We start from the raw sequence: 19,555 nt of genomic DNA, 5'->3' as shown, positions 1-19,555 counted from the left end.
TGGAACCTTTCTTCTTCTAATTACACAGACAATACAGTTCTTCCCTTTCTTTAGAGACTGGAAATGAGGTGGGGGTGGTATATATCTTTTATATTGACCCTGAAACCTTTTACACATCTGTGGAGATCAAAAAACTAATGATGTAAACTGAGGATAAGTTCAAGTATGTGTGTTTTTCCCCTAATTCCCATTGTCTCTTAAATTGTTCATAATTTTAAAACAGTACATTGGGATTAGAGCTAAAAATCTACTTTCCCTTCTCTTCTCATTTTTTTCTCTATTGCAGTGGTCCTCAACCTGGAGTCTTATGAACTTGGTTGCAGTTGTTGTTTTCTCCTGATAATTATTTTGAAGTTATTAGTTTCTTTTGTAATCTTGAATATTTTATTTTATACATTTAAAAACGTTTTTTTTCTCTGAGAAGGGATCCAGAGGTGTTAAAAGATTTCCACAGTAGTTGGAAAGATACTCAGTTTTTTGTGGCTAGGCTTTGCCAAATACTATCTAAAATTATAAATGGGCTTAGAACTTTACCAAATGTCTAACTTAAAGAACTGACTAAAATAATAACAAACAAATTTATTTGGAGAAACACTAAAAATGGGTCATTCAAAAAACTCTTTAGAGGTGTTAGAGCTTGCCCATTCCAATCTGCTCATTTTCTAGATGAATAAATGAAAGGACAAAGAATTAAGTCATTTTCTTAATTTTCTTTGCTGGTAAATTCATCATATATCCTGGGTAGGAATCCTGTCTCAGCCTAGTACTTAGTGTATCAAGAAATTCAGTGTAGTGGGTAAGGATATAAAACTTCCTTATTTAATTGAATCATGAACTAATTGAGCTAAAAGGGTGTCTTTTAAAGACCATTGAGTCCAGTCACTTCATTTAATAGATGAGGAAGTTGCAAATCAGAAATTGGCCATCATTACACAAGTAGTGTATTACGTACCAACCAGGATCTTGGCCCAAGTTCTCTGACTACATGAGCAATATCACAATGGCTAAGGATTAAGAAAGAAGCATACTAAAGTCTAAAAATGAGCATAGTTTTAAAACTACATCTGGATTGGAGCTAAAACTCCCTTTTCCCTTTTCCCTTTCTTTCCTACTTGAATTTTGATTCTCATTAGTTTTGTCCTCCCAACTATGATTTGTTTTTCCATGCTTCTTGCAGGTCTGGTGTGAAACAAATTTGCGAAGATGCATCAGTGAATTTCATCGTTTTATTTGTGAGACCTGCAATAAGGCCTTCCCCATGCTTTCTGCACTCAAACTACACACGCAAACCCATACAGTAGGGGATCAGGGGAGCGAAAAGCACAGATTGCAGTCTAAGTCCTTGACTGATGGGAGCCCCGACCAGAAAGCCTTCATGGCAGCCCTGGGCCTCCAGTCCACCAAAGACGTTCAGCCCGCCCCCCAGGAGGAGCCCGTGCTGGACGACAACCAAGCGATACAGCTCGAAACCCTGAAGAGCGGCCTACCTCAGGAGCCCGGGAGCACCGGCTTGCTCACTTTGTCCCCTCTTAGTGCAGCTTCCCTGGGGGGTTCTCTCACAGTCCTCCCTCCTACCAAGGAAAACATGAAGCACCTGTCCCTGCAGCCCTTTCAGAAGGGCTTCATCATCCAGCCCGACAGCAGTATCGTCGTCAAACCCATCTCCAGCGAGTCTGCCATCGAGTTGGCGGACATCCAGCAGATCCTGAAGATGGCGTCTTCGGTCCCTCCCCAGATCAGTCTTCCACCACTCTCCAAGGCCCCTGCCGCTCCCATGCAGTCCATTTTCAAGCACATGCCCCCGCTGAAGCCAAAGCCCCTGGTCACCCCTCGCACGGTGGTGGCCACCTCCACCCCCCCGCCCCTGATCAGCGCCCAGCAGGCCTCCCCGGGCTGCATCAGCCCCAGCCTTCCTCCTCCGCCACTGAGGCTGATCAAGAACTCGGTGGAAGCAGCCTCTAACTCGCACCTGCTGCAGTCTAAGTCGGGGGCCAAGCTGAGCCCGTCCTCGCAGCGCTTCCTGCAGCCCCGTGGGGAGGCCTCGGCTCAGCCGGAGATGAAGACTCAGCTAGAGCAGGACAGCATCATCGAGGCCCTGCTGCCCTTGAACATGGAAGCCAAGATCAAGCAAGAGGTGACTGAGGGTGAGCTCAAGGCCATCATCGCTGGAGCGGCCGGCAAGAAGACCCAGGCCATGCGTAAGGTCCTCTACCCCTGCCGCTTCTGCGACCAGGTGTTCGCCTTCTCGGGCGTCTTGCGCGCTCACGTCCGCTCTCACCTGGGCATCTCTCCCTATCAGTGTAACATCTGCGACTACATTGCCGCGGACAAAGCAGCCCTCATTCGGCATCTGCGCACGCACAGTGGCGAGCGGCCCTACATCTGCAAGATCTGTCACTACCCCTTCACTGTGAAGGCCAATTGTGAACGGCACCTGAGGAAAAAGCACCTCAAAGCCACGCGCAAGGACATCGAGAAGAACATCGAGTATGTGTCCAGCAGCGCCGCTGAGATGGTCGATGCCTTCTGCTCCCCGGAGACAGTGTGCCGCCTCTGCGGCGAGGACCTGAAGCACTACCGGGCCCTGCGCATCCACATGCGAACGCACGGCGGGGGGGCCGCCGGCTGCCCGAAGGGCCGAAAGCCCTTTGAGTGCAAGGAGTGCGGCACCGCCTTCTCCACCAAGCGGAATTGTGTTCACCACATCCTCAAGCAGCACCACCACGTGCAGGAGCGTGAGATCGAGAACTATGTCCTTGCGGTGGACTGTGGTGGGGGTCCTCGGGAAGCCCAGGCCCCAGATGCCTCAGTGCTGCTTGAGGAGACTGGCTGTGGGCCCTATGGGGATCGAAAGCCCCTCACTGCCTTCCTGGAACCCCAGAATGGATTCCTTCGAGGGCCCACTCAGCAGTCCCTGCCTCCTCACATCTCCATCAAGCTGGAACCTCCAAGCAGCTTCTCAATGGATTTCAATGAGCCCCTTGACTTTTCACAGAAAGGAAAAGGCCTGGCCTTGGTCCAGGTGAAGCAAGAGAACTCTTTGCTTGGTTCCTCTCCTTATGACTGTTCCATGGAACCCATTGACCTCTCCATTCCCAAGAGCCTTCGGCGGGATAAGGATACCACGGGGCCAGGCGAAGCCAAAAAGCAGGAGCCGGGACCCAGCTGTAGCGACCAGCTCTATGCCTGCCCCCCGCCTTGCCCCACCCTGCCCGTGACTTTTGGAGCCAACGGGAGTTTGGAGAAGCCGGCCGTGACCACAACAGCCGCCGTCACTGCCGCCACCAATCTTCCGCATCCTGCCCAGCCCCTTCAGGCCCCCCTCCACCTCGCCGTCCCTATCATCTCCCCCGCCCTTCTGAGCAACTCGGCTCTGCTGCGCCCTCTGCGGCCCAAGCCACCCCCACTTTTGCCAAAGCCCCCTGTGACAAAAGAGCTGCCCCCTCTGGCTTCCATTGCCCAGATAATCTCATCCGTGTCCTCAGCCCCCGCCTTATTGAAAACGGAGGTGTCAGATCCCCCACTGAAGACTGCCAACAATCCTATGGTCCCCGAGAAGCTGGGAGGTGCGAAGCAGAAGGCCACAGCCCTCGGCAGCACAGCCAGCCCCAGAGAGCCCGGGGACCTGGTGCTGCAGGCTGGCAGCCCTGGCGCTGCCCCTTCCATGGAGCACGGATCTACCGGTTTGTCGAAGAAGAGGGGTCGAAAGAAAGGGGCCAAGAACCGACCCAAGACCAACAGTGGCAGCGTGGACCTGGAGTCCAGCGGAGAGTTTGCCAGCATTGAGAAGATGCTGGCTACCACGGACGCCAACAAGTTTAGTCCGTTCCTGCAGTCGGCCGAAGGTGATGTCCAAGAGGAAGCCCTGCCTGCTGACCAGAACGGGCCTAGTGACGACGAGCTGGACGGTCCGGACGAAAAGCTACTGAGGGCAAAGCGGAATTCATACTCTACCTGCCTGCAAAAGATCAGCTGTCCTTACTGTCCCCGAGTGTTTCCATGGGCCAGTTCCCTCCAACGACACATGCTTACACACACCGGTAAGAGCGTCCTATCTGTCCATCTGTTTCCCCCAGCCCAACCCTGGGCCACCAGAGGATAGTTTCTTAAAATTGTGTGAGAAGCCAAGACAAACATTCTCCATAAATAACTCTCCTTCCCTCTAAGGGAAGCTTTCGGCAATATTGCAGCGACCCTTATAACATTTTCCCCCTTTTCCAAATGCTTGATTCTTAAGATCTGTGCACTTGTCTGACAATTCATCCTGTTTTCCACAGGAGTATTTTCAGACCGTGACGCCGTTTCTTCCCTTAGGTCCAAAACCTTGAAGTTCTGTTCTTGCTGATGTGATAAGCTAAGTTTTTATTAAAGTATTGGAAGGTGAAAGTAATTGCACACTAATCTTTAATATTGCCTTTCTGATTTGCCTGTTTTCCTTGCTTGAGAATTTATTGATGCAGAGTGCTTGAGACACAAGGAGAATGACATTGGAAGGAGACTTTGTAGGAAGAAATTGAGGCATATTAAACTCTGTGCATTGATATGAGACATTTTATCCTAGTGTCCTTTACCAGAAAGTCTTTTGGCTTCGAGTATCAACTTTAGCTTTCTTTTTTATCACACTATTCTTTAGTTGTCTTATAAATGTTCTGGTAGATCTTTGTTTTCTCAGAAGAAAAGAATTACTGAATAACAGAAAGGAGATTTTTGATCTTTAACTTAGGCAGGATGATATTAACTGGAGACCATTGTATTTTACCAATTTTGTTACTTCTCCTTGGTGACTTTACTCAGATTGTTGCCATTATTGTTTTGTGTTCTTTTCTGTCTTCCTGCAAATCTTTACATATTCTTTTGCATTATTTTTTTTTAATCCATCATTTTCATTATGACTGGGTTACGTTGATGTGCCCAGCTTGTTATTAAGGAGAAATTCTTGGTGAGCCATGGTTGGTCTTCCAGATAACAAGAGTCAAGCTTCTTGATCTACAAAAAGTATCCTGAATATCACTTGAAAGAAAGAAACTAAAATAGTGGACTAATACTTAAAACAATTTCATATGAAGCATGAAGTAGAAAGAAAATCTATTCCCTAATATTATTTTAAATAGTTTTTAGAATCCTATTTCTGGTCATTCTTGTTATTGTTACTTTAGTTCTTTTTAGAAAATTTTTAAAATAGAAAAGTAAACTTTTAAGTACTTTTTAGGTCATTTAGATTCCATGTGATTCTGAATTGTTGCTCTGCCTTGAGGTAAAGGGAGGTTAGAAGGTATCCCTGCCTTTGGGACAATTCAGTCTTAGGAATCCTGTGATAGAATGAGTGATTACAGAATGTATGGGGAAGTAGCTATGGTTTGGGATTAGAGGTGAGTCCACACCCTATTGAGACAAGACTTATTCAGAAGGTATTTTTTTCCAAACTAGACTTTGCAGGGGAGAAGGAAGGTCAGTGGAGAGAGGATGAAGATAAAAGATAGCATATGAAAATGATAGGGAGCTCTCTAAGAATGGCAAGAGTCCCTGGCTGATACCAGGGAAGAGGGAGAGATGACTTCAGAACTGCTCCGAGGATAAACCATGAGGAGCTGGGTGGAAAGGACAGTAACTGGAGAGTGATAATCTTAGAGCTAAGGTGGTTGTCACTGCAGAAGAACATTAGGTTGCTGTAGGAGGCAAAGGTCCCAGGAGACCGCGGTGTTAGTCTCAGCTTCACCAAACATGGGGGCTGCCCAGTTTGATAACTTCTACAAAGCCAGTCGACCTTCTTGAGCCTCATTTTTCCTTAAGGCTAAAGAGGAGCCCCTATACTTTCCTTGGATCATGAGGAGAAATGGATCTTGGTTGGAATGGTCAAGAGGGACAGAACAGAGGCTAAGAGACTGCAGCACTGTGCACAGTGGTCCTATTGCCACCCGAATGGAAATATTTCCATTTAATTATATTCTGTTCTTGGAATTTATACCATTTGCTCATTGGCATGTTTCTTTCTTTGCTGGATTGAAATGCCTGGGATCTAAGCATCAGCCTTAAGACATTAGGAGACTGTTGATAGAGCGCTCTCTGGTGGAAATGCATTAGTTCTTAAAAGTATCCAAGTTCATTATGAAGGTTGCTGCTGAATTTTTAACTTTCCATTCAAAGGAGTTTGACAAAGAAAAATAATAGTTTCATCAAGGAAAGCAATTTAGAAATAATAAGGAAAGACGTATTAAATGCCATGTGATCCATATGGCAATCTTATTTTGCAGCAGTTTTGAATGACAATCTTCTCATCACCTGTTCATTTTATTGAGAAGCAAGTCTTTTAGAAAAGCAAGTTTCCACATTTCATGACGCTTCACTAATCTAAATATTTAGCTCTGTTGCTAGATGGACATTTGTTCTTCTTCATCTTTCTGTCCCTCTCATAGTCAAAGTCAAATACCATATCTGATGGGCAGCTTCTGTATCATCTGTCTTCATCTAAGAATCTTTAAAAAAAAAAAAAACCAAACATATTTTCCTTGTACAAGTTAATTTACCTTTGGCCATTCTTCTTTAGGCAAACTGATGTTATTCTGAGTTACTACAGCAGCTAGTATCTCCTTTCAGGAGTTTTGCTTATGTCTTTGCAGGTGCAAGTTACCTGTCCTTACTTGCCTGTGAATCAAGGTTAGTTTCGATTGTTTGGTTCTGGATGCCAAAATGTCACCTTGGCTTAAAATGACTTGGTGATTACACAAAAAGCACATAGGATCATCAACTTAGAGTTGGACGGGAACAGAGAAGCCATCAAATTCCAGTCTTCTCATTTTAGAGATGAGAAAACGGAGACATAGATTAATGGAAACATTTTGTGATTTTCTTTTCTTGGTATTTATATAGCCTCTCAATTGTCTCTTGTCTGTCTTCTTTCAGATCATTAACACAGCTACTAAAGTATATCGTGTTATGACCACCCTCATTAGAAGCTCCCACAGGTTCCCTATGTTCTAAAGGAAAAAACACAGATTCCTTTCTCTGGTACTCAGGTCTTCTATGGAAAGCCCTTCCATCTTTATTTCACACCACTCTTCCTTTCCACTATCTTCCACCCAGGTCTCAGTTGCATATGCTTTTTTACAGATCTCTGATTGACTTTCTCTTTATCTCTATTCATGGAAGTCTGTTCTTCCTCAGCACTTAGCCTTAGGAGCTTCCTTTTCTGCTATGTCTGCCCTAATGTCCCTCCATACACCTTTCCTTCCATCTCTTGCTGGAAAATATTCTTCCCTCTTCAATATTTCATATCTTTTTTAAATTCTCATTTGTGTTGTACTTATACACATCTCATCTCTTCACAACTCATTCTTAAGAATAAGATGGATTTCGTGATTTCAGTGTTGATTCCCTTGAGACTTGTACATGTGGGTGGGAGCTGTCAGACTCCATGCTGGAATCAGATTTTTTATGGCCTGCAGGAATCCATTTCTATTTGAGTGGTTTTTTGTTTGTTTGTTGTTGTTGTTTTATCACTGTAATAGAAAACTTAATAAAGGTTTGTTTGAGGTGGAATGTTTTGATTAGTCCATGACATCCTAACAGTTTTTCTTGTAATGCAAACTGAACATTCATGGCTGTTTATGCTCAAGGCTTCATTGATGATATAATTGATTTTGTCAGGGAAGTAATCACAATGGTGACAACCAAATTTCCTTGTCCCCCAAAGGAGCTTCTCTCATCAAGATTGTATAGTTTGTATCATACTCTATATGAACATACACAGGTTACGTGCGCATCAAAATGTTGTCCAGAATTGTAACCTTCCTGAAGTACTCATGTATTTATTCAGTTTTGTTATGGTAGTCACCTTTTTGAGAATAGTTTTTTTTATTTGGATATAATTCTTGAATATAAGCTTGATTTTAGTACCAAGCCAAAGGATCAACAATATACTCATAGAATATAAATCTGGAAGAAATTTCCAATCTAATGCCCTCATTTTCTAGATTAGGAAACTGAGATTAGGAAGTGATTTGCCCAAGATCACACAGATAGTAAGTATGTAGAAAAATCAGAATCCAAGATTCTTTAGAAATTCATCTCAGTCTTTACAATAATATTTTAAAATTATTTGTTTCCATAACTTGCAAAGTACTTGACATTTTTCTCTCAATTTTAAGGTCAGCTTTATTGGACATTGTATTTAGAATGTCATATGTTAATGATGGGGAAATATCTATTCCTTCCACATTTAAAGATGAAACCTCTCTGGTATATATGTCTCAATGCCTATGTTAGCTTTGAAGTAAGGGGTGTGTGTTTTTGTGTATGTGTATGTGTGTACACATATATGTACATGTCCATTTTTACTCAACCTGTGTAATGATCAAGTTAGAAAGTTCCCTGTGAGAAAGCTCCCTTTGCATAGAGATCAATAGAGAGTTGACTAGAGCATTAAAAACATTAAAAGGCTTGCCTAGAGTCATGTCATCAGTATTTTCAGAACCAAGACCATTTCTGCCTGCCCTTACCAGGGGCATGATAATAATCTTATTATTTTCTAAAATGTATAAAAACTATATTTTAAAAATAAGGAGTTAATTTAAATCTGCTTAAATTTTTTTTTAATTAAAAAAATTTTTAGTTAAAAAAATTTTTTTAAGCCAAGTTTTAGTTATGGAATTGTCTTTATTTTTAAAAATACACAGGCAGAAATACTTGATTATCTGCTTACCTTGAGAGACTTATTAGTTCTTTATCAGGGTTGGGGTTTGTGGAAAAACCATCTGTGGACAAATAGGATTTTTCATATTTAGCATTCTTTTCAGGAATGTTGGGATTTGTGGGGAAAGTTAGCGTTTTTGACAAATAGATTTTTTTCACATTTGTTCAAGTGCATTTAGCGCCTCCTATGCACAGAGGACTATATGCTGGACTCTGGGATTAAAAAACAGGCCTCTGCCCTAAAGGGTTCAAACACAAGCATAATTATAATTTGTAATGATATATAAGAAGTGATCTGAAAGGCCTGAGGGAGAGGGCTCTGTGGTAGACATCTCATTGAACTTGGAAGGATAGGAATTGAACAAGTGAAGAAGGCATTCTTAGGAATTCTGGGAACAGTGACCCAAAGGTGGGGAAACATAAAGCTGTGTCTTGATGGTAACTTGTCTTCCTATCAGGCATCAAAGTATTTCTTAGCCAAATTTCTTTTCTGAGTCAAAATCAAACGTTCATTTATTTTAATCTTGTATTGGGAGAAATCCATATTACAGATAGAAAGATAACACAGTTTATTTGGGGACTGAATTTAAAAATTTAAAAAAAAAAAACCCAACTCATTTGGACCTCCAATTTATATTTACTCCAATAACTGAAATTTGAAGGGAAGTTTACTAAAATATTCTTTTCTGTTCATTTTCTTCTCTTCAAACAAATTTGAAGTATTCAAATAGTAATAAAAGATTGATTAAAAATTAAGGTCTGCACTAATGTATAAAAATAATTTATGTATAATGCTTCTAAGTTTACAAAGGAGTTTAATGAATATTATTTTACTTGAGCTACATACTAGCTTTTTGAGGTGGTTTTTGTAGCTATCAATTCCATTTTACAGATGAGAAAATATATGTGAAATGAAATAACAGGTCACACTGGGAAGCCCTTTTAACTGCTGGGCCATACTACCTCTGAAAATAATACTTATGCAGTTAAGTAGTTTATTATAAATTTATTATTGCTTTTGAACTTTGATTTTTTTTTAATATCCTTAGATTTTTAACTTGCTTTAAAATATAGAAGTATCATTTGAGGCCTTACAAAAATCTCTTTTAATGGTATGTTGTCAAGTCATTGACAACTTCTTCCTATAATGGGAGGGGAATAAAGGGGAGGGGAAGAAAAGAACTTGAAAAGAGGAAAATATAGAAAATATAATGACTGATAGATGGTAGGTATTTTTATGAAAGCAATTGTTCTTATTAATCTTTCTGTTTAGCCTTGTTATGTCATTTTCTATTTTACATCATTTGTCGTCTTCTTTTTTAAAAAAATTAAAATGAGTTCTTGGCTACTTGTAATTCTTTCCCCCATGACAATCACCAAGAACTGAAAACCTAAAAATTTATTTGAAGATGGACAGCAGATATTACATGTTTGCACAAACATTCCATAAAACACCTACTAAACTTTTTTTAAAAATTGAAATATTCTGGCTTCATTCAAGAACTAGTAAAGTTCTTATGATTTTTAAAAATCAATTTATTTAAAACTTGAATACAATATATGTATCGTATTTAACATGTATGGAACTACCTGTCATGGGGGGGAGGGGATAAGGGGAAGGAAGGGAAAAGTTGGAACAGAAAGTTTTGCAAGAGTCAATGTTGAAAAATTAGCCATGCATATATCTTGTAAATAAAAAGCTATAATAATAAAAATAAACAAATAAAAATTAAAAAAAAAAACCTGAATACAAAATAGAACAAAAATGCCACAATCACAGCAGAACATTAAGAGAGGATTCAAAATATGCAACCACAGATTTCCATTTCAAGAAATCCAATAATCATAAATATTGCCCATTGTGTTCAGAGTTATCCACCTTTTCTTTGCTTCTATGTAGGTTTTTTTTTTTTTTTCTGCTATGCACTTCTTACTTTTCATGATTTGAATAAAAATTCAGGTAGTGCTAGCTTTCTCTCCTCTCACCATTAACTAGGCTGTTGGAGGAGGGAAGTTTCAGCTGTAGCTGCCCCTTAACCTGGGTGACTGACTCCATGATCTGTGATCCTTGCAAACTGGGCATTTCCAGGAGATGCTTCTGCTTGCTAAGAAAGGAGTTACTTGTTTTTAATCCAAAACTCTGGGTAAAGATAAAGTCCCCTGTGTTTTTTGTGTCATGCAATAAGACCTTTGTGCCCCATGCTTGAGTTGTATATTGGTCTCAACAGCACTAAGCTTCCGGACCAAAGGCCTTGGGGCTGTAGCTGTTTGTTAAAAGGTAGTCATATGAAACCTCTCTCTCTCTATCTCAGCAGAGTGGGGGGCTGTGACCGTAGAAGCTGGTAGAAATGCCTAATCCCTGCCACACAACCAAAAGCCTACCTTGGCTCTCCCACTCTAGTTCTTTTCTTTATTTCCTTCCCCCTCCTCCCCCCCTTCCCCCCCCACACGTATTAGAACATGGACAGTTATGTCACAGGGACTGTAACTTGGATTTTGATAAGATTGTATTTTCAGTGTTTAAAAAATTGAAATAAGAGAAGATAGGATGACCTGAACATTTTAAGTCAAAAGACATAAATGACTGGTGTGAATGACCTGTATCTTTCATCATCCTGTTTGGGGATTTAAAACAGGAAATGGAAGAAGAAAGAGAGGAGGACTAGAATTGTAGTAGGATTTACTAGGAATTTTTCCCATTTAGCAAGGGGCATCCCTCCTAGGAGCCAGTCTTTTGGAAACAAACTACTTAACATTTTGAAAAATGAGAGTAGGGATATCAGTCCCCTAATTCACTTAGAAGGATAGCATTTCTTTGGTCCCTATCTTTACCTCTTCTTGAAGTCCTTTTTCAATGAGCCTGCGTGTCAAGAGCATGGAGCAAGGTGGCTGGCTACTTCCTAGTTGCTCTTCTCAGTTAGCTGTCAAAGGCATCTCAGGGGCCATTCATATTTGTGTCCTATCTTATCCTAAATATTCATTCCCCTTTTCTCCTATGTCTTCATTCTCTAATTGTAGAAAAATAATCTTATGGTCCATTTTTCTTGTGGAAAGAGAATCATTTTCTTGTCTGATTTTAAAACTCCTTATATAATTGCACTTATTCTTTGTCTTTTGAAATAATATGCTGTTGTTTTGTTAGCTAAATGATAACTTCCCATAGTTAAATGCCGATTTCCAAGTATTTTGTCTACGAGTTGGCATAGTATTGGTATGGAGTTTTAGGGGGTCAGTGAGCTTTTGGAGTCCAGCAGGACTGGCTTCAGTTCCTTCTGCCTCTCTTGCACACATCGACTACGTGACCCACAAATCAGGCATTTGTCATCTGTGGTAGAATTAGTTTCTACACTGGGGAATCCCCGCCTGCCAGGACAAAATTAAAATTTTTTAATTGTGCAATATTTCATTCAACATTATGAAAAATAATAGCGTGTTTTACTCTGGTTTTGAGACAATGGATGTTTTGTTGTTTTGTTTTTATGAGCAAAGTGAGGGGGGAGGAGGGGGACAATGACCAATATTGCCCAGCAAAATAAAGTAGCTCTTACCTTTCATTAGGAAGTCAGATAAATCTATCTTTTTTCCTGCTTCAGGTCAGAAGCCCTACCCTTGTCAAAAATGCGACGCCTTCTTTTCTACCAAATCTAACTGTGAACGGCACCAATTGCGCAAGCACGGAGTTGCCAACTGCTCCCTGAGAAGAAACGGGCTTATCCCCCAGTCAAAAGAAAGTGATGTTGGATCCCATGATAGCACAGGTAGTTCTTTCAGGTTATTCAGAATAAAGAAAGAAAGAAAGAAAAAAAAAGATCACTCGTGTTCTTTTTGTTAAGGTTTTTAGAGGTGGCCACCAACCAGTCTGGGCTCCCCTGGGGCTGGTGGTCAGGGGCCCTGAAAGATGCCAGGTCAGAAAGGCCCGACCTCCCCAACAGGCCTGATGGGCTGCCGGCACTTTTGGAAACCCTTCTTCCAGTTGCTGGTGGTTGTTCCCAAAGCTCTTGCCAGATGGATTGAGCTAATCAACAAAGGTGTGAAGCCTCTGGGGCTTTTCCACTCTGACCCACAGAGCTGTGTACTCTGGCCTAAAGGCTTGTCTGCAGGGCCTCCCTCTCCCTGCTCGGTAGGGCAGATAAGGGGGACCTGCACTGGAAGGGTTTGGCCTGTAGTCAGAACCCACAGCTGCCGGGCAAGAGGAGAGTGTGTTTTTCCCCCTGCACTCTCTTCCCAATACAAAAGTGTAGTTTCTTTAGAGCACTCTGCATGTCCTTTCCTCGCTCTACCTGAACAGGTGTCTGATGCTGACTGTGCTTTGTTCCTTCAGTCCCTCCCTGAGCAACCCCTGGCTGTGGCTGCAATCTGCCCCTTTAGCTTGCTCTGCCCATAGTCTTCTGTGTTTGCTCTCATCCTTGGTTCGCCACATAGAAACTGTCCTCCTCTCTTCTCACCTCCCACCAAAAGCTGGTACAAATTTGCTAAGTGGTGTGGCTGTTATTTTGTTACATAGTATTGCAAGAACTGGATGCAACTCTTTAGAATAATTTAGCAATCGAATCCTTACCATTTGGCCTTGGGGGTTTCGAGGGGAGGTGGTCTGGGAGCTCTCACCTTCCCCTAAAATGTATTTATTTACAGTAATAGTTACTTTGGGACTCTAGTAGTCCTTGCTTTTTCTTTCTCTGACTGGGCATAAAGGTTTGAATGTGGATTGGGGGTGGAAACACTATTCTTAATAAGTTTCCACAGGATGTGCAGCAAGCTGGTTCTTTTTAGAAACTGTTGTTAATCTTACCAGTTGGTAAGAGGAGGAGAGAATTAGCAATTTCTGAGTCGACCACACATTCCATTTTCTTGGGAGATGCTACTGAGTTAATTGGGTCAGAAGTAAGACTTTTTCTTTGCATATAATGCAAGAATGAATAACTAAGGAAAAGGCAAGTATAATGCTGGACTCCCTGTATGCATAGTTCCTATAGTGCCCTAGCAAATTTACTGTATAAGTAAAAGTAATTTTTAGATTTAGACCTTCTAATTAATTTAAATGTTATATGGGCATAATGCTATGCCTTTTCTTATTTTTACTTCCATTTACATTTTATCTTCCATACATATTATGTTGTAAATATTTTGATTTTCATTTTATCTTTTATTCTCTTTTACTCTTGCTTAATTGCACTTTATATTGGAAAGATAGCTAGCTTTCTATCATTTTTACTATGTATAGTAAAAGCAGATTCAGGGGTTTTGCTCATTCTTAAATTCCTTGTGAGGTGCCGCCCTGCTCTCCCCCCCCCCCCCCCCAAAAAAAAAAAAAAAAAAAAAGTAATCTCATGACCTATTCTATTCTTCAACCTCCAGGAAATCCATGATGCTATGCAAGTGACCATTGTTAATAGTTGACTTTTGGCCACAATGCTAATTCCACATTTCATGGTTTATGAATCCTCTGAAGTCTCTCAACAAACTATAGTTCCAAATATATGGCATGGTAAAGACAGCCCTTGGTTTTAAAAATGTATTTCTTATTAAACAATTTGATGTACAGTGAGAACACTTTTAACTTTGTAATTTAGGAGCAACTTGTAGGCTGCCTAACATGATTCTTTTAAAAGTTGATCTAAAGTTTAATTAGCCATGGGTTTTTAAGCTAGAGATAATACAGGTTTTAAATTTCTAAATTTTCCCACCCAAAGCATGTTTATCTTTTTATCTGACAGTACCCTTTTCAAACCATGAAATTGAGATAGTCATGGGGAAGTCAATAAAGAGAAAGTATGTGTCTGCTTTAATAATGGTAATAAATTATATAGTAAGAAAGGTAACTGAAATTTAAAGTTAGGAGAAGGAAAGGTGGGTCAGGGAAATAGAATATTCAGGATATTAAAAGCAAGGTGATGCAATGGAAGAGAGAAATTCTTTTTTCTGGATTCCTATCAAGTTAAACTCAGAACTTTGAGAAGTAGACATAAAAGTGATAATAATAAAACTTTTGAAAAAGTAGCTTTAAATGATTGACCTAAATCAATTAAACTGAAAATTGGATTTGAGTTCACTCAGAATAGTGCTCTTCCTCTTACATGGTGACAGTATCAGTCTGTATCTGTGCTAGAGACTATGAGTGGCTGATGACATTCAGATAAAGCCTTCTAATCAATATTTTAAAATTCCTAGATCTATGAACAAGAGGCTTGTTTTCCCTCACTGATAGAATGATTGCCCTTACTGTTTCCCTGAAGTAAGCTTAGTATTCTCACATGGGGTGGGGTGGGGGGTGAGAGGTTAACTTGAATGAATTTGGTGAAATAAGACACACAAGAACTTTGTTACTATCAGTTTCATTAACTGAGAAACACAACCTATAGGTTATATACAGGTTGTAGATTGTCCTGTTGTTAAGTAAATAACATATACAGTAAGCAGCAGAAATTTTAAAAGAAATTTAAATAACTCCAAAAGCCTCCTTTGTTTCACATTATGAAAAAACTACAGCTTTATCTTCAGATGAGTTGCCAGCTGATTTTTACAGTGAATTTAAAATGGATTTATTATTAGAGATGACTGGTGATTTACATCTAATGTTTTAAAGCAATTTTTTCAACTTAATATAATATGCATATAATGTACCATAGTCTTACACTAAGGGTTGGGCTAAAAAGATTAAAACCCTGCCCTCAAGAAACTTATAGTTTAAGAAGGAAGATAACAAGTAGGAGAAATTATGAAATATATTGACTGGGACAGCTAGGTGGCACAGTGGGTAGAGCACCAGCCCTAAAGTCAAGAGGACCCGAGTTCAAATCTGACCTCAGACACTTAACATTTCTTAGCTGTGTGACCCTAGGGAAGTCACTTTACCGCAATTGTCTCAGCAAAAATAAATAAATGAGATAAAATATATTGATTTAACTGGCTTTGTAATCTTAAGTGAGGCATTGTGGCAGAATTTGATGTCTAAAGTATAGGAGAAGGCGAGATACTTGGGGATAGGAGAGGTTAAATGTGATTAGAAAAATAAGTTTAGTTGCTTAGACTCACCAGACCATAAGAGCATTAGTGCTATAAAATATTCCTACTTAATACTAAAATATTTAGAGGAAACTTCAATTATCCATGAAGGAAAAGTTGGCACAAATGAGAAAATTACCCAGAGTAATTGATTGGTTCTAAATCAAAGAGATTTCCCCTTTCCCCCCCCCAAAAAAAAAATGGGGGGGAAGTTAGGAGAGGAAGTGATGATGTTATTTAAATAATCTGCATCTTTAAAAAAGCATCAGTGACAATGAAGAACCTAGGGAATCAGAGATTAGACCCATTTTAAGTGATAGAAGAAAAATAAACTGAACTTAAAAATTACATGTACAAAGTCACAGTCTTGTAACTAATATAAAAGGTAAACATTTGATTGTTAAGCAGAAAGAGAAAAATTAAGTGGGGGGGGGGAAGAGAATCTTGAATTTAAAAATTTAAAATACTTGCTTTCCTGGTATGTTTTAAATATAGGAAAGCATCTTTGATCAGTCAGTATGACTCACATTGATTATTGTGCACAAATGCAAACGCTGATTTCAGAGCCAGGTTATTCATATATTAAAATGATAATTCTTTTTTTTGTTTGTTTTTTGCCGAGGCAATTGGGGTTAAGTGACTTGCTCAGGGTCACACAGCTAGGAAGTGTTAAGTGTTCAAAGTCTGAGGCTAGATTTGAACTCGGGTCTTTCTGACTTCAAGGCTGGTGCTCTATCCACTGCACCACCTAGCTGTCCTGATAATTCTTTTTAAAAACTCATTCTCAAAATATACATGTACCAATACATTCCCAATAGAAGACCTTCAGAATTTCCCCCCACCCTTTCTCCCAGTGAAGATTCCCATAAAGCCTAGACAAAGAAGAGGAGGATAAAATATAAAGCCAGTCATATTAATGTCGATAAAATTTTCAGAAAGCTGTATCTTGGTTTCCTAAGGAGGATCTTAGAAGTCCATCTGATTTCAAGCTTACCTGAATTCTAATGTTAAGCACATTTAGTGCCTTGAACATAAGAAGTCCTTAATACCTATTTGTAGAATGAATAATTTTCCTTAGATGAAAATCACTGAAATACAAGGAAGGAATGGCTCGCAAATTTTTCATTCTCATATTCACAGACTGGGTGACAAGCAATACAAGACAAGAACTTAGAAAAGAATGCTAGCAGTGAGTTTTAATTGTAATTTTTACAAGATCCTTTCATAATCTACTCATGTAAAAAGTCTCAATTATAAAACATAATTGGCCAATCCTGTGATAATTCCTTGGGATTTGTCTTATTTGGCTGCAGAGAGCTTTGAAGAAGAAAACACAATTTAGAATCAAAATATGTAATTACAGTTTCTGGCATTTTGATTGTTTTCACATTATAATAAAATTTAGAACTGTTGAAACCCTCATCTTGACAAAGGAAAAACTAAGATTTTTAGAATTTTAAGAGGCCTATATGCTTATTTTTATTTGACTGCAGAGAATTTGTCTTAAACCTTTATCTCAGCAATTTGTAAGATCTGACAGTGCTTTAAGTGAACCATTAGCAATTTAGATAAATAGCAAATCTTTCTATATTAAGTATAGTGTTTTCGATGATTTGTTTTGCTTTTGATTATAGATGTTGGAATGAATACATTTGATAATAAAAGCACATATTAACTGTGGTAGGCGGTGGTGTTTCTTTCCTGTTATTTATCACCTCTTAGCGAAGCAATAACAACAGGAGCAATGGTAGTAGTTAGCATTTGTGTGGCACCTATTATATGCCAGGCATTGTGCTAAACACTTTACACATATTGCCATATTTGTCCCCCAAAAGGTAAACAGGTTAAAGGGTTTGCCCAGAGGCACGTAGCTAATAAGTGTTGGAGATTCTTTCTGACTCCTGACCCACTGCCTCACCTAGCTTCCCCAAAGTAAAATGTTATTGAAGCCATTTACACATATGGTGACATCTGTTACTGTGCAGTTCATGTTGTGTATCTGATTAGAAATAGATCCAAAAACACAGACATGATGGGCAACCACGACCCCAAGTTCTCTGCCCTCACAGATTTTTCAGAATCCTTAATTTTCCATGTGCTTCACAAGACGGATCTTCCAGCAATCTGTGCTTGCTCTTACTCAAGCCAAGTCTTTTCCTCCTTTCATATGGCAAAATGGTCATCACAGCCTGTTTTTACAATACTACTTAGTAGTTTTGATTTTCATTTTTGTGTGACACATATCACACATCACTTGAAAATATGAAATACTCTCCAAAGGAGCTATGTCTCCTTTTACTTGGGAGATATTTTCCCAGGGCATTTTTTGTCGCGTAGGGTGCCATGCAGACATATTGGCTTACTACTAGACTTTTCAGACTGTGCTTGGGGTTCATTTCTGTACTATTCTTATGCAAATGGGTATTTGCGCATTTGGGAGGATGGGAGAAGAGGATGTGTGTGTGTTTGTGCATGCATGCTGGAGTCATCCGGATGCTTAGTTAAGCAACTTTAAACTTCACCATTACTAAGTCACCCCGAGCTGCGACTGTCCTGAATGCACAAAGCTCTCCTTTCTTACAGATCCACTCTCTCTGTCCTCGTTGAGTCACTCACACCTTCCTTGTCTTTCCCCCTTGGAGAGCCAGGCTTCCTGGGCGAGGCAGGCCTGGCAGTTGGGAAGGCCAGGAGTTGAAGCACAGAGGAGACAGGGTAGAGGTTCTGACTAACCTGGCTTCCTTGTCAGACTAACCCTGAACGTGAAGCTTCCCTGGCCCGGAAGGACTTGCCGCGCTGGCCCGCCACGGATGGCCAGAGGGGGCCGGGGCCCGGGCCGGAGCGTGGCTGTCCGGAGGCTGGGGGTGGTCGGTGGACGCTAGGGGCGGCCCCCAGGACCTGGCAGAGGCGCCGGGCGCTCACAGTCTCACTGAAACTCTTCCTTTGTGTTTTCCCCTACAGATAGCCAGTCGGACCCCGAGATCCCGCTGGTGGGCAACGAAGTGCTCGACCTCACCTCAAGGGAAAAAGAGCAGCAGCAGCAGGCGTCCGAGGGCACCCCTGAGCCCGGCCAGGACACCCAAGAGCGTCCCGCCGAAGAGGTGAAGGAGAAAATGCCCTCACCCACGGGGAAGGAAGAGGGGGGAGGAGAGGATCCGCAGGAGGAAGAGGAGGAGGAGGAGGAGGGCACCGAAGAAATGCAGGAGGATGCAGAAGGCCTGGAGGAAGACTCGGTCAGCAACAAAAGTCTGGACCTCAACCTGGCCAGCAAGCTGATGGACTTCAAGCTGGCCGAGAGCGGCCCCGTGCCGCCCGGGCCCGCGAGCTGCTCGGAGCCGGAGAGGAAGCACACCTGCCACGTCTGTGGGAAGAGCTTCAAGTTTGCCGGAACGCTGACGCGCCACAAGAAAGCCCACACGCACGAGGAGCCGAGGGACGAAAAGCCCGGCGAGGAGGAGGGCAAGAGCGGGGAGGCCGAGGAGCACGCCTGCGCTGCGGAGCCGGCCCCGGGCCAGGAGGAGAGCCCCGGGGACCCGAAGGCCGCAGACTCCCCGGCGGGGGGCCGGGAGAACGAAGAGAGCGAGAGCGTCTCCGAGGGAGAGGGGGCATCGTCGGAGAGAAAGTCCGAGAAGAGCGACGACGACAAGAAGCCAAAGACCAACGGGACGAAGGGCGTCCTCCCCAAGGCTGACAAGAGGAAGAAGGTCTGCACGGTGTGTAATAAGAGGTTCTGGTCCCTGCAGGACCTGACGAGACACATGCGGTCCCATACAGGTGAGACTGAGGGCAGCCACCAGGGGCCCTCCCCGCTGCCCACTCGGCCAGGGCACTCGGGACCGGTTCCCTCTTCGGGAAGGACCTAGAAGTT

General features: G+C 41.6%; 1 protein-coding gene across 2 annotated transcripts in view; it reads left to right on the top strand.

Annotated features, from left to right (window-relative positions):
* The window catches only part of RREB1 (ras responsive element binding protein 1), a 77,835-nt gene that overhangs the window by 49,189 nt on the left and 9,091 nt on the right, over nucleotides 1-19,555 (top strand). Inside the window, exons 9-11 of one of the 2 annotated variants that reach the window (XM_051970723.1) lie at nucleotides 1,178-4,040; nucleotides 12,282-12,446; nucleotides 18,649-19,461. In XM_051970723.1, coding sequence (XP_051826683.1) covers nucleotides 1,178-4,040; nucleotides 12,282-12,446; nucleotides 18,649-19,461 — 3,841 coding nt within the window. The remainder of the gene's footprint in view (nucleotides 1-1,177; nucleotides 4,041-12,281; nucleotides 12,447-18,648; nucleotides 19,462-19,555) is intronic. The other variant, XM_051970724.1, reaches the window with a different exon arrangement.

Source organism: Antechinus flavipes, chromosome 1 (assembly GCF_016432865.1).
Source record: "Antechinus flavipes isolate AdamAnt ecotype Samford, QLD, Australia chromosome 1, AdamAnt_v2, whole genome shotgun sequence".
NCBI classification, from domain to species: domain Eukaryota; kingdom Metazoa; phylum Chordata; class Mammalia; order Dasyuromorphia; family Dasyuridae; genus Antechinus; species Antechinus flavipes.
Note: the sequence above shows the minus strand (reverse complement) of the source record. Positions and strands in the feature narration are given on the sequence as shown.